General features: G+C 44.8%; 1 protein-coding gene across 3 annotated transcripts; it reads right to left on the reverse strand.

Moving 5' to 3' along the window:
* Positions 1-3,932: 3,932 nt before the first annotated feature.
* On the reverse strand, positions 3,933-18,888 carry LOC117413667 (cytochrome P450 2K1-like). Of its 3 annotated transcripts, none has more exons than XM_034920438.2 (9): positions 18,621-18,888; positions 15,045-15,210; positions 14,299-14,448; positions 13,753-13,913; positions 11,045-11,221; positions 10,154-10,292; positions 6,273-6,460; positions 5,305-5,446; positions 3,933-4,917 (listed from the first exon to the last, which is right to left on the reverse strand). In XM_034920438.2, exons 1-9 carry the CDS (start codon positions 18,819-18,821, stop codon positions 4,733-4,735), a joined length of 1,509 nt encoding a protein of 502 aa, XP_034776329.2. In that variant the 5' UTR covers positions 18,822-18,888; the 3' UTR covers positions 3,933-4,732. The 3 variants fall into 3 exon arrangements, with proteins under 3 accessions (XP_034776329.2, XP_058856197.1, XP_058856196.1); XM_059000214.1 differs by lacking the exon at positions 18,621-18,888 and adding an exon at positions 17,859-17,879; XM_059000213.1 differs by lacking the exon at positions 11,045-11,221.
* Between the last annotated feature and the right edge of the window lie 279 nt (positions 18,889-19,167).

A 19,167-nucleotide genomic window follows, 5' to 3' on the forward strand; every position in this document is an offset into this window, starting at 1 on the left:
TACAAGTGTGACAAAATACAATTCAATGATACAGCAGATAAGTGTCAGTGATAGTTACATCAGGATATGATTAAATACAAAATACTACAGATTAAACACTTGGCAGATTACAGTACTCTGACGTACAGGATTAAATGCAGTAAAATAGGGGGCAGATAAGAGCAAGTAAAGCGCATTTAAGGAAGGGTGATAAGTGTCCCAGGGGAAGAACAGAGGAGTTCTACAGGTGTAATAATACAGTTGAGTTATAATACCCTGGTGTGACAGTCTGGCTCGCAGTGGTGACGTCACGGACCAGGAAGTAGAAACCAAAACAATGGATGGGCAGTTGAAGCTGAGTGCAACGGCACTCAGCGTATTTATTAATAAACAAAACAAAAGATTTAACCAAAACAACAAAACACAAAACAAAAAGGCACAAGGGCCAAACAAATAAACAAATACTGTTTAGCAGTCGTCTTTAACTGTCGTTATTTGTTTGCTCGCTCTCTCCGCTCCCCGTACTCTCCTCTGTACACTCCACCCCGAGTGCAGAGAGCGGCAGGTTTATATATTCTGGCTGAGGGATTAACTAGTTGTTAATTATCTTATTACCCCTCGGCCAGAGTCTGCACACGTTTGGTAAGGATGCATGACTGTCAGCTAGTTAAATAATCAGTAGCTGATCAGCCATGGGGTTTTTAAATATAATAATAAAAGACGCAGCGCTTTTACCCGCGCCGCAAACAAAAATACAAATAATAATACATAGGGGCGGGACACTCCGCCACACATGCCCCCCCTTGTGCGCAGCACACATGGACTTTTCGGCCACCTCCCTCCTTAGTCCCCAAAGTCCCGGTTAGCAGTCCCGGCGCAGGAACAGGGGCGGCCACGGTGGGATGTCCTCCTCCCACCCAAACAACTGTAGCGTCCCAGTGGACGACGCACAGGCCAGTTCCTCTGGCCAGAAAAATTTTGGGGGTGGTTTCCAGACCTGCCCCCCCTTCTTCATGGCCGGCCACCCTTTCTCCTGCAACGAAATTGCTGCGGGGGAAGCTGGTCTCCTGACCTCCCCCCCCTTCTCCATGGCTGGCAGCTGCCCTTCACAGGGCTCCAGCCACAGTATTTCCTGCCGCAAAAGTGCGGCTGGGGGAGCTGGTCTCCTGACCTCCCCCCCCTTTTCCGTGGCCGGCAGCTCCCCTTCATGGGGCTCCAGCAACAGTATCTCCTGCCGCATGGCAGGACTGGTAGCGACCCCAGGCAAAACAGGACCCTCGGGAGGCGAAGGTAGCAGCTGCAGACCTTCGGCAGGCAATGGCAGCAGCAGCGGACCCTCGGGGGGCGACGGCAGCAGCAGCGGACCCTCGGGGGGCGACGGCCGCCGCAGTGAACCCTCGGGGGGCGACGGCAGCAGCAGCAGCGGACCCTCTGGAGGCGACGGCAGCAGCAGCAGCAGACCCTCGGGAGGTGAACTCGGGAGGGGAGCCCCTGGCCACGGAGGCGGCAGCGGGAGCTCCACTTCTCCCTCGTTCCCTGTAGCTGGTGGCTCTCCAGGCGATGTGGAGCAACAGGCAGCCCCAGGCGATGCGGAGCAACAGGCAGCCCCAGGCGATGCGGAGAAACAGGAAGCCCCAGGCGATGCGGAGAAACAGGCATCCTTGGGCGAAGCAAGGCAGGCAACCTTGGGCGAAGCGAGGCAGGCATCCTTGAGCGAACCGAGGCAGGCATCCCTGGGCAGTGCGAGGCAGGGCAGGAGCAGTCCTTCCCATGACGGTGGATGTGGAACCAGCAGGTATTCACCCTCTGCTAGTGGAGGTGGGAGGGGAAAGCAGTCCTCCCACGGCGGTTGAGGCAGAACCAGCAGGCATTCACCCTCTGCTGGTGGAGGTGGCGGAGGCAGAGGCAGCTCTTGCTGCTCTGCTCCTGGCGATGATGGAGACAGAAGCAGCTCCTGCTGCTCTGCTCCTGGTGGTGGTGGAGACAGAGGCAGCTCCTACTGCTCTGCTCCTGGTGGTGGTGGAGACAGAGGCAGCTCCTGCTGCTCTGCTCCTGGTGGTGGTGGAGACAGAGGCAGCTCCTGCTACTCTGCTCCTAGTGCTGGAGATGGCAGCAATGGCTCCTCTCCCTCTGGCGTTGGAGACGGCAGCGATGGCTCCTCTCCCTCTGGCGCTGGAGACGGCAGCAATGGCTCCTCTCCCTCTGGCGCTGGAGAAGGCAGCGATGGCTCCTCTCCCTCTGGCGCTGGAGAAGGCAGCGATGGCTCCTCTCCCTCTGGCGCTGGAGAAGGCAGCGATGGCTCCTCTCCCTCTGGCGCTGGAGAAGGCAGCGATGGCTCCTCTCCCTCTGGCACTGGAAACAGCAGCGGGGCCCCTCCCATAGCTGCGATGTCTGGGAGGGATGCTGGGTGGTGTGTCTGTTCCCAGGCCTCCCAGCGCTCCCCATCTCTCGCCCACAGGAGGTTGATCACAGCAGGGAGAGAAAGGCACTGCAGGAATTGTGGAGGTGCATTTATAAATACTCTGCATCAGACCACACAGCTGCACAGGAGGGAGGGACCTGTGGCAGCAGGCAGGGCAGGAGATGCAACCGACCAGAGAAGAACACACAGAGACAGGGGCAGCGGCAACAAAACATCCATTTAACCATCAAAGTCTCTTTTTAACAGCGATCCAAATATTTCTTTAAAAGCTGGAAGTTTAAGATATATTTTTTAAACTATTTATTTTCAGAATGGGATAGGGAAATGCTGTAGTTCAGGGAGATACAGCAGAGCGATCAGAATGGCGAGTTTTGAAATGATTTGAATTCTTACTTTTGCCTTTTTTCACTCCTTTAATTAATCATTGGTGTCTGATTTGTCGTGGATTTATTCTCCGCTATCCAAAGAGACTCAGGATTCAGGCTGATTATCAGCTCCAGATATTTTAATCAATGCATACAAGGGAAGAGTCAGCAAAGACTGTTAACACAAATAGAGTTACATTAGATATGTATACAGGATTTGTACAAGCTTGAAGATAGGGTGTGTCTGGTGCATTTTACAGCTGTGTTATCAGAAAGCTCAGTAGGACAACAGATAGGCTATAGCCCAAGATAAGACAAAAACAGAGCCATTGTTGTTAGAGGTGATGACCTAGGCATGGGGTCTAATGTTGTTCAGAAGCTTGAGGGTTAAGTGTTACCTTTAGCTTATGTAATCACTGTCTGCTATAGACTGAAAAGCATTTTATATTGAGTTAAATATATATCGTCAGAATTCAATAGTTTTCCTCTTCAAAGTCAGACTCATTCAATCTCATGCACACTTGGGTTTCCCAACAGGGCAACTCTACATAAATCTCATCTGTCTTGTTTATTGCGATAAGGTCCAATATGTCTGCCTTTTTTTTTATTCTAGTAGTGTATAAGAACATAAAAACATAAGAAAGTTTACAAACGAGAGGAGGCCATTCGGCCCCTCTTGCTTGTTTGGTTGTTAGTAGCTTATTGAACCCAGAACTCATCAAGCAGCTTCTTGAAAGATCCCAGGGTGTCTGCTTCAACAACATTACTGGGGAGTTGGTTCCAGACCCTCACAATTCTCTGCGTAAAAAAGTGCATCCTATTTTCTGTTCTGAGTGCCCCTTTATCTAATTTCCGTTTGTGACCCCTGGTCCTTGTTTCTTTTTTCAGGTCGAAAAAGTCCCCTGGGTTGACATTGTCAATACCTTTTAGAATTTTGAATGCTTGAATCAGATCACAGCATAATCTTCTTTGTTCAAGACTGAATAGATTCAATTATTTTAGCCTGTCTGCATATGACATGCATTTTAAACCTGGAATAATTCTGGTCGCTCTTGTTTGCACTCTTTCTAGAGCAGCAATATCCCAGTATATGAGAGTGGGATAATAACCATGTGATAGTGTAGAGAGAATACGTGTTTAAACACCTAATGAAGATAATTCATTAATATGGGTAATGGTTTTACTTTAATGAGCACTCTTAGTTACAAAACATCTCCCAGCTGAGTTCAATCAGACAGTTAAACAGGCAACACCGTTCTCTCTAATGAATTTCAGCAAAAATGAAAATACAAAACAGAAAAGGAAAGAAAGAAAATGAGTATCAATACAACACAAGTCAGTATAATAATCTCAGCAGCAATAACATTCAGATAATATCTCAGCGTCAGTGTAAATATCAATTACATGTAAAAGCAAGCATTCCTCAAGTGTCTAGAATGTGTCTTTGTAGAAGAACTAAGAAGTGACCAGATTCAATAATATGAATATGCAAGCAGGGTAACTGTCAATACGAGTCAGTAAATATTTCAAATAAAATCAAGATGAATTCTAATTAACAGGACATTACAAAATTGTACTTAATTCTTTATCAAATGGCTGTTAAATGTATATATATTTTGATTAGAATTCAAAACTAGAATATCCATTAATTTATTCTTAAAAACAACTCCAACACCTGTCATTCAATTTCATAGATCACTTGGTCATTATTCTAGCTGCTAATTGTTTTCATGAAAGATGAAAACATTTGTTATAAAGCAAACTGACACACCCATTTACCCAAGTGCAGTTTCTGTAATTCAACTGAGGAAAATCCCTGCAGTAAGGCAGGGTTGCAGTATCACAGGGTCTCAGTGGTGACAGAATCCTGGCAGTTCAGTGGCTGAAGGGTTCAGTGCGAGGGGTCAGTGGCTGTATTAAGGTCTAGCAGATGCTAGAAGGCAGGGTCGCAGTATCACAAGGTCTCTCAGTGGTTCAGGGCGCACAGTTGGAAGGGCTGGGGGCCAGAGGTGAGGCCAGGGGTGGGGGTGAGGTCCAGTTGCGCAAGTCTGACCTCCTGGGGCAGGCGGAAGTGAAACTTCTGCAGGAGCATGGTGAAGAAGAGGAAGAGCTCCATCTTGGCAAGGGTCTCTCCTGGACAAACCCTCCGACCTGGGGGGGGGGGGGTCAGAGGATTACTGACTCATACTGCAACACACACACACACACACGAGGATTAGGAAAGTAGCTGTAAGAGTGACATTCCAATTTGTATCCTGAAATGGAAGAATCTAATGAAAACAGGTTGTCTTCTTGCTTTTCAATAAAAACTTTCCGTATTGCATATACTGTATGAGTAGAATAATATGCACCTGCATGTTTTCAGCTGAATCTGAAGGCTTTGTAGCGATTGTTACCTGTTCTATATTCCATTAGGAAACTGGTTGCTGATTGCACCTCTATTGATAGCAGTTTCCTTTGCAGTGAAAATGCCGGGGTGGAGGGGGGTTAGCCTCAATCCTGTCTAACCTGGTCCCTGCTCCTCTCTGACACACTGACCTGCTGAGAAGGGCATGAAGGCGTCTCTCTTGACAAACTTGCCCTGCGCGTCCAGGAAGTGGTTGGGGTTGAACTGGTGAGGGGTCTCCCACTGTGTCTTATCAGAGAGCACGGAGGAGAGCAGCGGGATCACCGGGGTACCCTAGGACACAAAGGTAAAATACCAAAGCTAATCTAATTTAGTGAGACAGGCCTGTACTGTCAGCTATACCAGGATACATTACTGTACATTCATATCACTCCTACATTACTTGATATTGCAGTATAAAGAGGAATTATTTGGTAATAAGACAATTGACGATTTGCTAAAATGTGTCAATTTTGCTTTTGGGAAAACCTCATTCCAGACAGAATACTACTCTAGGAAAGAACCAACTGTACTTATGAATTAGCCTCTTCAAAAACAGCAGAACACAAGGTCTCCCCTATCTATCTCCACCCTTGAAGCCATTACTTGGTCTACAAAAAAGGGGTAAAGGGGTCTCAAACTTACTTTTATTTTCATAAAACACAGATTTGCCAATTTAAATAATGCAATGATAACAATACTAATTACAAAGAGGCTTTCTGGTTTGTGATGGGAATGGCAGAGGGTTAGGGTTACAAAGAGGCTTGCTGGTTTGTGATGGGAATGGCACTTCCATAACAGTGCTCCCATGAGAATACACAAACTGGGTTTATAAACAGTAATGCCATGTTGACAGTACAGTCCTATATCTTGCTGTATAAGAGCTCTTCACTATTCACTGGTTTTCAATATTTCATGATTTTCTGATGTGAAAGTCAGATAGTGAAATAAAGAGGCAGCATTGTATCATAAGGAGTGTTTGAAGTTGGACATGGTGGAACTGCAATGCCCTCAAACAGTGTCTTTATTGGTTAATTAGTCTGAATGTTTTCCATTTGAACAGGAATTTGCATGATGAAGGTGTGGACCGGACCAGCCCTATACACTCTGTCTGGCTCACCTTGGGTATCCTGTACCCCCGAAAGGTGGTGTCCCCTGTGGTCTCGTGCAGCAGGTTCATGGGCACCACGTTGCCCACTCTCTGGATCTCATGCAGCACAGCGTCCATATAGGGCATGCGCTTCCTGTCCTCGGCCTGCGGGGGGCGCTCCCTCCCAATCACACTCTCAATCTCCTCCTGGACTTTGTCTGTTAACAGGGAGGTTTTACAAACACACTGCAATTACTGATAAGAGGTTTGTCATTGAGAGGACCCAGGACTGAATGGCAGGCAGGAGGTGGAAGGAGGCGGGGGTTCAGTTCAGGATGGAGACTCTCTCGGAGGAAGATTGTGGGAGGAGCTCGAGGAAGCAGTGGGGTAGGAGTGGAAACTCTTGAGCGAGTTTGCGGATTATTTATTACTGGTTTAGTTTTATAGTAAATAGTCTATTTGTTAAATCTTGTGTAGCTGTGTGTGCTGACTTTGGGTCAGCTCAGCTCCAGCTATGGCAGGTCTGACTCACCGGCACGGCTGTCGTTGTGATCCTGACAGCACGCCGTCTGTGGAGGAATGCCTGCCTGCCATCAGTGAGGTGGTAGGAGAGGGTCAAATAAAAATCAGCGTCATGCATGAATAAAGGTTTAGGTATTTTTTTCAACAAAACACAAGCTGTAGATGTGCTGGTTTGTGGTAAAGGGAAGTCTGGTGATGGTGTCCCCGCTGGCTACACCTGTAACCAAGGTGATTCTATCTAATGTGCCCCCTTTCCTAAAAAATGAGTTGCTGGAAAGGGAGCTTTTGAGATACGGAAAATGAACGTCCCGATTCGATCCATACCGTTAGGATGTAAAGATCCCAAACTAAAGCATGTCATTTATTATGGCATCTGTCATTTAAAAGGCAAGTGCTCATTTTATTAAATAATCCTAATGCGGATATTGACGTAGCCTGGACTTCTACTGTGGAAGGAAGCAATGGGCTGTTTTAAATGTGGAGTGCAAGGGCACCAGCGTAAAAGCTGCCCGAGAAGAGGCTGAGGAAGAATAAACAGAAACTGGTGGGGAGGAAGAGCTGCGTCAGCTAGAGTCACTGGCAGGGTCAGGAGAACAAACTGACCCAACAGCAGAAACCACTGATAAAATCAAGAATTCACTGTGGTGGAGGAAAAAAAAAAAAAAAAAAAAAAAAAAAAAACACAACACCAGTTGCATATGTAGTCCTTAAAGCTACAGTAAAATAAATGGATCAAAGCAGTTCATACTGAAGAAATTAATGAAAAACAGCCAAGAAAAGTCAAACTAAAAGCATTTAAGGGGGGAAAAAAAAGGATTTAAGTTTTATAAAAATGTTACACCTTTTACGGTTTGCTTTTTCTTAGTATTTTTTTCAGCCATCATGGACAATTAATTCTCTCAATGTTAAATGGCTGCAAACAAAATTCACAAAAGCAACAATACCGAACAGCCCCCCCCCCCACCCACCCCCCAATTAGTTTTGCCAGCAGTGCACTTTAGACATAACCAGGTCACTGAACGCAATCAGAGAGAGAGAGAGAGAGAGGGGGAGGAGAGATTGAGGGAGAGAGATTCTTCAGTTGGAGACTGAGCAGAGCACAAGCACAGAAGACCCTGGTGGAGTGGAGACAAGCTTTGGGCAGCCTTCTGGAGGAGAAGGTGTGGGGGTCACAAGATTGTGCTCGATTCATCGTGCCGAGAGATATGGACACCCCCCCAGAGCTGCTTCTTTGGCCTGGAGAGGAAGAGCGCCAACAGAAAGCGGCTGCCCTGCGGCAGGGAGCCGACTGGCCAGGAGATCAGCGGCGCAGTTCTACACTGATCTGAATTCCAGCGAGCCATGCCATCAGACTGATACAAATACTTGACTGGAGGGACTGACCAGCCAGGAGGAGCAGCAGAGTCTGGAAATGGGATCTTTCCAGGAGCTGACCACCACAGCCACGCAGCTGGCCAGAGGGAAGGCCCCAGGGATCAATGGACTGGCAGAGTTTTAATCAGCACTTGTGGAAAGAGCTGGTGCTGCAGGAGAGCCTGGAGGCCAGGGAGCTGCCATAGGGTCATCACACTGCTGCCCAAGAAAGGGGACCTGTGCATGCTAAAGAATTGGAGACCGGTCTCACTTATTTGCTGATCTGAAAATTTATTTCCAGAAGTTTGGCTATGAAGCTGAAGAACCGTATTGATGAAATAATTCACCCTGATCAGACATGTGTACTTGGAAGAACAATGTTTGGCAAAATGTGTTTAATCTGGGATTTTTTTATTGATAACTAAGGGTTGCTTTAATGTGGGACTGGTCTCTTTAGAGCAAGAGAGTTTTTGATCGTGTCGAGACCCTGGAAGCCTTTGGGTTCAGCCCTCATTTGAATACATTTAAGCTTTTATGTACAAACTGTAGTAACAACAGAAGCGCCAAGCCGGTCAATTTGACCGTTTTGGTTTTTAAAATGTAAATTACTCTGCATTCCGGACGGTGTTGGAGCTGAATATTCGCAAGAAAATTGATTACAAGCACGTTCACCTAGAAGCACAAAAACTGGTAATTTTAACCTGTTATTTCAATACATATTTATCAAATATAGCCTATAATCCTGCCTGTCCTTTTCAATACAAATCAGTCCCGTGATCAAGTGGCGTCTACCGGTCTACATTCTTTGAGTGCTTGAAAAACACGCCCGAGTCATAGGTACCAATCAAACCGTGGCAATCAGAACCGATGGCGAAAAAAGACAGTGGAATACTACAATGCCACAAAGTTCGGTGTGGACGTGCTGGACCAGATGCACGACAGGATTCAGTCAAAGGCGGATATCGTTGGTGGCCTGTGGCTGTATTTGATGACATTTCAGACCTGGCAGCCATCAATGCGTATGTTTTGTACAAGGAACGTACTGGGAAAAAATTGCAACAGGAGGGACTTCATCTTGCAGTTAGCCATGCAACGTCAGCAAGCACATATGGATCAGAAAAGGGCAGAGACAGATGCCCCTTCTGGCAGTGCTGCAGCCCCTGCACCCACACGCAAGAGGAAACTGTGCCAGGTTGCAAAATGAAACACAACTTTGGCTGTCTGTGGCGGTTGTGGAAGGGCAGTGTGTGGTAAATGCTCTGGGAAAGTGGAGAAGCATGTATTGTGTATGGACTATACAGGTTAGAAAGCTGCCAGGTATGTAGGCTAAATATGTTATGTAAATAGTTTATTGTATTATACTTCTGTTTTGTAGTGCATATACCATTTGATGTTATTTTTACAAACAAATAATGTTCATACAATTCCGTATGTACAGAGACCCGTTACAAAATTAGTTACTAGTGAAAAGTATTTATGTTTAATTTAAGTTTGTTTTGTACGGCTCCTTTTGAAAAAAAAAAATGTATTGCTTTCCATTTAAATATGGCGTTTCTGCTATGCAGATGTTTGATTTGATGGTCATAAATCAAACTTGAGTTTTATGCAATAGTTTTAAATTCCAGCACAACTAGTGTTAAGGCAGTCCATTGCCGTGAGTGGAGAGGGATGGCCGACTCCAAATGGAGGGCTCACCTGTCCTGGGAGACGAGGGGACCCTGAAATGGAGGGTGAATGGACGTGGTCAGGCTGTTCAGAGTGCTGGTGGTTAGCAGGTTAAAAGGTTGATTTTGCCTATTTTAACTCTTCAATGCAGAGTTTCCAGGAGAGGTGGTGTGTGGGAGAGGCTGTCTGTTCAGTGAGGAGGGAGAGCTCACTACGGTTAGGATTTCAATACTCTCTCTGCCTGCAGCCACTGCCATTGCCCCTCTATTAAGCAACTAAATCACAAGGACTGAATGGCAGGCAGGGGGTGTTTAGGTCAGGATTCATTCAGTCACACTCTCCCTGAAAGTGGGGGTACCCCCCTCGCTCACCCTGAATGTGAGGGTACTTCATCATGAGCAGCAGCCCCCAGCGCAGGGTGAGAGAGGTGGTCTCAGTCCCTGCACCAAACAGGTTCCCCACGGTGGCAGCCATGTTATCCTCGTGGAAATACTTGGAGTTTCTTGCCTCCTGTAAAACAAATGAAGGGCCTCAGTGACAAAACGATACAACCTATTGCAGGGGCAGTTCTATCAATATGTGCGACACAGGCAGAAACTTAAAATATCAATAAAACTGATGCGCAGTTACTGGAGTTCAGCAATAACCTGGCAAAATGAGAATTAACACACTGAAGTGTTGATATAACAAATGTGTGTGTTTTGTAGTGGAATTTGTAAAATATAAGTTTAGCACAGTATTGTTGCTATTTTAACATGCTTCTCCCATGGTTATACTGTGCATGTTCATAGTTTACCCTGGTTTGCCATGTTTATTAATATGCTTTACCATACCTCGCTATTCTTTACAGTGCTTCCCTATGCTTTACCATGCTATATTACACTTTGCTATGCTTTTACTATGGGAACCCTTTATAAGGGCAGCATTGCTTGCAGTAGTGTTGATCACTGTGCAATCTGTACTGTATATGTAGATGGTAACACACACTGCAGTGTCCATGCTATAGTGTGCTACTTTCTATATCTGAACGGTTCACTTCTGTACAGCACCTTGTAAACTCTATAGTCTTGATAATGATCAAAGTGATATGATCAGGAGTGCATCCTCATTGACTCCCATTATATTCTGACCATTAACAGGAGCGATATTGAGCTGGTTTCACTGTGAAGGCTTTTCCACTAGATATGCAGTAAAACTGCACTTTTAATGCACTAAGACCACACTGCTGGTCCCTGATAGAGGCTCTGCTGTGCTAATATTACCTCTTCTCTCTGCCTGGAGATGAACGTGTCAATGAAGCTCCTCAGGTCATTGCTGTCCACACCGTCTTTACAATCCTTATATGCATTTCTAAAGTACTCCAGCAGTATTGTTTGATTTGTATCAATCTTCTTGTGATCAGACAGGAAGAAGCCCAGGAAAGGAAACGCATTGTACAGCTGAAAGTCAAGGAAGAGGGAGCGTTTAAATGGTGAAAATGGCTGGAATGATCCTCGATGCTGTAATGAGCCACATGAGTGGTATAAATCATTATCTTAACAGCAGTGCTGTCATTTAAACTGCATAGTGTTCAGCACAGGAAACAGTTGTATTGAAACTAAACATGCAAAACAAAAATATCGGATAGTAAAGTAACTCGTACAACTAACTATAATGACCTCTTTCCCCTGCAAAACGGATAGAACCATCCAGCTGGGGATATTTTGGGTATGAAAAAATAAAAGACGACAGCTTTGTAGTTGAGGATGGAAAACCAGTGTGCACAGCATGCAGGATTCAGGTAACAGAGGTGGGGATACATCCAACCTCTTCGCCCACACAAAACGAGTATCATGCCCTCACTGGCAGAGTTTCAGGTGGCAACACTTTCCTCAGCCTGCCGGCATGCCACCTAGACCCATCCTGGAGCTGAAAGGTCGCTGATCCAAGCCGTCGGCTAACACAAAGTGGGGAGGACCAAAAGGATTGCAGCTTGTTGCCTCAATGAGGCCGCTTCACTCTGACCCAGTCCAGGACTGGTATTACAGATGGCCTTGTTCTGTGTACTTTGTCAAACCTCTGCGTCACGTGCGGTTGGCTCTATTGGACAGTAATGCGGGCAGCAGGCGGGGAAGAGCAAGTCCCTGGGGGTAGCAGCCTGTCCAATGGCAGTTGCAGCTCACGTCTCGTCATTAACAGTGCCGGCGAGACCCCGGTGGTAGTGTGCTGGGCTGCCCTGTACTGCATAAGGGTCTGTAGTAGGGCCGTTTGGAATGCACAGCCATGAGCTAGACTTCAATGCCATTCTTGAGGGTTTAGTTAAACCTCTCTACCCCTCCATCAGCTTGGGGATGGTAGCCTGCAGGTCCCAGCAACGTTACTTGATCTTAATGCCCAGATGACCCTCAAGTGCCATATTCAGCACCCGTGCTTGCAGCACGCTTGGCATCACTGTGCAGTGACCCCGGGCCACACAGAAATCATTCCAGCAGGTCAGCTCTTATTGATCCTGAAATGGCTGGCTCCTCCACCACCCGGAAGGGCCAGCCCTCGGCTATAGAAGCACAGGGTGCAGTGAAGGGAGTCCTCATCTGATGCCTGCCGGAGCTATAGGAGGGACACCACATCCTGGAGGGGTCCATGTAACAGCTGGATCAGATTGTGCTCGTTGTCCTCGGACCGAAGTCAGTGTTCAGGAAATAGAACTGATCTGGATAAAATGGAGCTACGTTTTAAAACAGAAAGCTTAATGTTAAAAGTAACGCCACTTATTTTTTTAATTAAATGAGTTGACCACAGTGTATTTCTTGTAGCCATTTTAAAATTATATATAACAAAAAAAACCGGCTTATCACACGGTTTCATAAACTGCAGTTCGAGAAGGATGGGAACAATTTGATTGAATAAAAATGCTTGCAAGTGCAGAGAGGTGCTGTATTAACATCAGCAGACTACGGGAACCCCAGTTTATTGCAATTAAATGTAGCTTAACATTAAGTTGCATTTAAGAAATGTAGAACAAGAACAGCTAAAAACAAACAAAAAACACACTTGATGTTTGTGTGTTGCACACGTGCCATTAACAAAATGCCCTGGAAACGAATTAAAGAATGGCTGTAATGCATATTATCGGTTCAATTACCGTATTCCTTCCAATTTAAGTCACAGCACAATTTCCTACCTTCAATTAGAGGAAAAAAGTCAAATAAATATGCATTGACAAAGATACAGCCTCAATTACGCATATGGAGGCAGTTTGCTGTCGTCTACTGTCACACAGAGCATTACAATTATGTGCTTGTACCAAGGGGGGTTTGTTACACACGTGGATCTTCACTCTACAAGACTGAGGCAGACACTGAACAAGACACAGACATTGGGTGTTGACACGCCAAATAGATTTATCATCAACACCAGCAATGGTAGCCCTAGTGTCAATTAATACAGAAAACAAAACAAAGCTAAAAATAAAAAAAAGTCACACAAATGGCCTCTCACTCCAGGACCCTACTACACTATGAAAACCTTCTCTATGCACGGTTTGAGATCAACCTCCCCTAAACTAACCTACTACTGGGCTCCCGGAGTCCGGGCCTCTTCACACGGCCTCGACTGGGCAATTCCTTCCCGAGCAACGTCTTGCAGTTTAAGGGTTCTGAAGTTCTCCTCCTGGATGTAAGCAAGCTTTTGCTCAGCACCAGTTTGTGTAGCAATGGCCATGCAGCAGCAGCACCGAGCTGTAGCGGAGACGCTTGTTGAGCTCTGCACAGCTTTCCCGGGCATGCCCCCCTAGCCAAACCAAACCTCCCGGCCAGCTCAGCGCCGACCAGCCCACCTGCTCAGTTAGTTGCTTAGCAACGCGTCTTCACTGTTTAAAATCTGTGTAGAAACAATTCTACACTGTGGTTCGGTGAGATTTAATTAATGTGACTCCAGCTTTATAAATCAGACCTGAATGCAGCAGTCAGATGCTCTAATCACTACACTGTACCTGTGTCTTGGGGCTCACAAGCAGCTTCATGTTCCCATTCGCAATTCTTTGCAGATTCAGGAACTGTGCGTCGCCGTAGTCGAAGCGGTCTCCGAACACGATGGAGCAGATGATGTTGGAGACAGCAGAGTTGATGATGATTTGGGGGTCAAAGGGTTTTCCTTAGAGTGGGGGGGGGGGGGGGGGGGGGGACAAGATAAGCCGTCTAACTTCAAAAGCTTAAGAATCATAAGAAAACTATAGACACAAAGGCAAGTAGAAAAACTCTTCTGAAGACGGCAGTAGCAGAAGCAAGTATTTTTATGGCACTACAAGAAGGCAGTCAAAACATTAACCTTCTTTCTTCAGAGGAAGGCACTAGCCGAAAAAGTTAGTCTACTTGACTACAACAGAAAAAGAGCAGAGCAGAATGTGACACACAAACCAGACAGATTTGTCAAAACTTTAACAGGCTTGTGGGGGAAAATACACAGCTGCAGAATCTGGGTCTGGTCTGTGTTTCATGCCCATTGAGGGTCAACCCTTTATTATCTCTTTGGTCGTCACCTTTGTGGGACTGGAAAACCTCCACCAGTCTCTGGGACTCCTCGATGATCCGGTCCTCAATGGTCTTCTTCCCCATGCCTAAGGCCCGTAGAGTGGAGAGGGTGAATCGACGCATCACCTTCCAGGACTCCCCCCTACCGAATGCAATACCTGCGTGAAACATGAACACAGCGCCATTGCTACAGTGATACAACGTTCCCATCATGAAACCAGCCTGAAACTCATTCCAGTATCAACCTGGAGCTGCCTGCAGCCTGGTCCAAGACTACAATATGTAACCTGATCTTATTACACAGAGATCAATGATCACCTATCATACATACTAGACTACTGGTCCCTCTGCAACATTCTGCCTGTAGTGGATGTAAGACATACAGCAGTAAGAACCACCACATAAAACAATGAGGTATTTCCCACATCCTCTAGGGGCAGAGTGTGGCAGGGGGACAGGTTAATGGTTACACTCTGGTGGACCATCTTTGGTGCTTTAACATTCAACACAATGATACAAAGTGAATCTAAAGAAAAATGATTTACTTAAGAGAATTGGAGTGTCAGCTAGAACAGGACATGCTGAAAAAGCTCATGAAAGTCTTCAAATTCATATATTTCTTTCCCCAAAGAACTGATATTTAGACATCAATTATTGTTTCTATGAAGTTCATATTAACAAAAAATGTATTCAAGAAATTTATTTTTTCAAAACTACACCCAGTCCAGCAACACGCTTTATAGACCTCTCTTACCATTCCCGCCTTTAGAGAATATTTCTGTAGTGTGCGTCTGGCCTCTCTCTGAGAAGTCGTCTGCTTGGGTTACTAGAGCCTCACTGACCGCCTCATAGCCTGTCAAAACCAGGTACTTCTTGGGACCCATGTGGAAGGTGAACACATTGCCGTACGTCTCCGAGAGCTGAAGAGATTAGAGGAGGAGAGATGACTCTCAAAGCATTAGCAGAGAAGCTTGTCTACTTGTTAGAACTTTGAATGCAAGTTGCAAGATCCGCTCATTACAGTGGCGTAGCGTCAGTAGTGCCCAGTTTTAAAAGATGTGTGCGATGCACTACCAACATTTCTGTGCTGCTCCCAGAACTCTTCCTCTGCTTGGATGCTGCGCTGCCTAAAGGTTTGTAAAGCGCTTGCAAGATATCTTCCTGCCGTTCCAGTGAGGATGACAGGGATTTTCCTCTGCCAGTCCGTTGCTCTCATGATAGTCATGTGTGTGCTGCTCAGAATCTCCTTTGGCTAGAGCTATGAATTCTTGTGTTGTTCTGAAGTCAGCAGCCGGTAGGAGCTGGGAGGTACCTTCAGTTTTTATAATTTTTTGTTTGATGCATCATGAAACAATTGCCAGGTAGCCAAACTTTTTAAAAATGTATTCTATATTAGCATTTTGTGACATTTGCATTATATTTATCAGTACCAATTCATCAATGTGACATTTTGAATTCTAACCTGAAATACTGTACTACTATTATGGCTACCAACAGACTTGAGATATCATTTTGTAGTTTTTGATTACATGATCTTAATGTTATGGACCGATGCCGAAATCGGGGAGTTTCCAAAATGCCTGGGAAGTTCGAAGTGTACAGCTGCGGTTGGCAGATGCCGAATTAGCTTAGAATTTGATGTCATTTTGGCATCTGCCCTGGCTGGTCAACTGCCCACAGACACCCAATTGGCCAAGCACCGCTGGGGTGGGGAGGGTTTGAGTCGACTAGAGCTCCCTCATTTCACAGAGCTCAAGCAACTCCTGTAGGTTCAGGGTGTTAACAGTTTCCAGCTACATTGAATTCTCCGATCAATGTGTTAGTTGGGCTGTGGCAGCTCTGGGCTCTGTAAAAATGAGTAACGATATAATATAAATAGGATTTAAAAAAAAAAAATCTAAGCCCATTTCATTTTTTCCTCTTTATACAGGTTTTCAGTCACCAGCATGTCAACTTCAGCACAAAGCAGCTTCTCCACATTTGACTCCTAGGCCGGGACCGGATCAAAACTTTGACGACCCACCAATCACACTTTACAAAACGGAATGTTATCGCTTTTTGGTTTTACGAGTAGGAGAAATTGGATATTTACAAAAACAAAAAGCGAGAACATTCTGTTTTGTAAAGTGTGATTGGCGGGTCGTCAGTTTTTTTTTTTTTTTTTGATCAGGTCCCGGCCCTAGCCTGCTCTCTCAAACAGCAATTTGAACACTATTTAAAAACAAACACATCTGTTGTGCTACTGACCCCATTATTACGGCTGTGAACGAACCATTGACTTGTTTGTGAGAACTGTCCGAGTCCAACAAGGCCTGGATCAATATTATTGCGGAAAACACTTGGTATCTGTTAATAGTTGATTTGTCTCTAGAAATATGCTAAGAAAGTGAGAAAGTGAGGGCACAGTTAGGTAGCCAGTTTTAGTATATTTAATATGGTTTTATTGTTTTACTCTGTACTAGGCTTACCATTGTTGGTATCCTAGCAGCTGGTATGTTAACATTTAAAATAAGAACTCAGCTTGGAGTGATTGAGCATTTGTCAATTCCTGCTCTCTCAAAAGGTTGTAGGAGCTCCATGACACAGAAGCTATCTTGCCTAATGAATATGTATATTTTGTATTTGCACAGTAAAATTCTCAATGAAGTTATAATTCTGAAAGCTTAAGGAATACTTGTTAATGTATTTCTGCTGTTTAATACTTGGTGTAAATGAACTAATAATTAAGCACATATGAGCTTTTACAAATCGTAGACACTAACCTGAAAATGAATGTATTCCATAGTAAAATGACTAAACTTAACATTCATTCTAAAATATATAAACCAGCATTCCACAGTAGTAAACTGCTAAATAAAAGTATGCAACCTATTTAATAACTACATTTAAGATTAATTATAACATATAGAAACCATCATTCCAAAGTAGTAAACGGCTGCCAGATAATTATCGTAAAATTACTTTGTTTGTTTAACTGTATAACATCTACAATATCACTGCAGCAACTTTGAGAACAAGAAAGTCCTAAAAATGATTTACAATATTTATCGCTCTTATATGGCCCTTCAATTTGAAGATATCAGTAATTGGAAAGGATTACGAACTGCAGTACACTTAACTCTCAGTCTATAGTTCATTAACACAGCATAGTGGAATGATCACAGTATCACGGGAACTGTAGGACTGTGTTGCACGTGTGGAAACTAACAAAGCCGAAACTAAAACGCTTTCATTTAAAACTCATTAATAGACAAGCAAGCACTGGCATAATCAGCTTTTTTAATAACGTGCAGAACTAATTTCAACATAGTTGTTTAAGGACTTTGCGATATCTGCACGGTGGACAGTAGTATCTACACGTACCGATAACAACAATCCAAAGCAAATTTGCACCATTGTTACAGAATTAACAAGTATCGCAAATAATTTTGGCTGCGACTTAATTAACCCCTTGTTAAAAAAAACAACAAAAAAAAAAAACTAACAAACCCACAAAATTGCTTAATCCAAGAGAGAGCAATCATACAAGTACCCACCCCCCATACAAAATATACAGTAATCTGGTTACCTGGTTACTATCTGGCCACCTCTCGCGATAACAGGAGTGAAACTTGTCCAGCTCAAGTAATAACTGGAGCAACACAATTTTAACCAAATTGCGTTGCGCCTTAACTAGAGTTTTGGAAAATTCAGGCTAACCCGGGAGCTCTTGAGTGCACTCGAGTTGCCATGACATCCGACACATTCTTTCCAGTGTCCAGCGCGCGCTTCTTTAACCTGTGCTGCACACCACCAGTCTGGCACAGGGCGAAATCGCACACTGTATGCCACACTCTGATTGGTGGAAGGATTACTGGCGATCCAATCCAAACCGACAATAAAGCTAAAATTAATTCCACTCCAAAATGCCCCGTTATACGGTATGTAAAAGAAGATATTGAAAGTAAGGCTGGTGTTTCTTATGCGGTTCACTTAAAACCGGACATTAGGGCGTCCGGGTTTGTTAATTCCTGCCACCCGGACACACAGACGCAATTCCCGGACTGTCCGGTTCAAACCCGTACAGGTGGGAACCCTATCAACGCCGAACGCGTGCATGCATGTTCTTGTCAGTCTGCATGTTATGCATTTTGCATTGTACATTTACAGGTGTCATTGCTAAAGGAACCAGAAACGGATGCCTAAAATACTTCTAAAATATCTAAACTTAAGGCCAATAATATATATTTTTCAATTTCTAAAGCCTTGATGTTAAATCAGTAAAAACCTACCCAAACTACCCACTTTAATCCTGATCTTAATGCCCTGCCTGGTCCCCAGTGCCACTCACCTTACTCAGCGTTTTGTGCGGCCGGTGCAGGTCCAAAATGTTCAGGTTCCCAATAACAGGTAGAGCCGGCGGGCCGGGGGGGAAGTTGTAATTAGACGACTTGGAGGATTTCGAGTAAAAGTATAAAAATATAAAACCAGTTAAAACTAAAGCCAGTGACACCGTGGCGGTGTGTGCTAGGAGCAGGCTAATCAGAGACATGTTTGTCAGGAACACGGACACCTGGGCTCTCTGTTAATTAGCTCAGCGTTCAGAATAACGCTCCTGGGTTCGGGCAGTGTTTAAATAGAGCAGCACACACAGTGGGCGTGGCTTCAGAAGGACTTCATCAAGGTAAAGGTTGTTGATTTTTTGGAATGATTTGTAACATTATAATTAGGGCTTCTAGTTTTCTGATTTTATTTGTGATCACGTGATGTCCCTTTAAACATATTTTGAGCCGATTCGCTTTCTTAATCAAACACTAATTACCAAAGTAAGTTCTTTCTTTTTACCCTCATTATCTTGATTGAGTTCACAAACGACGTGCATTGATCTCACCTGATCC

This window comes from Acipenser ruthenus, chromosome 25, assembly GCF_902713425.1.
Source record: "Acipenser ruthenus chromosome 25, fAciRut3.2 maternal haplotype, whole genome shotgun sequence".
Taxonomy (NCBI): Eukaryota; Metazoa; Chordata; class Actinopteri; order Acipenseriformes; family Acipenseridae; genus Acipenser; species Acipenser ruthenus.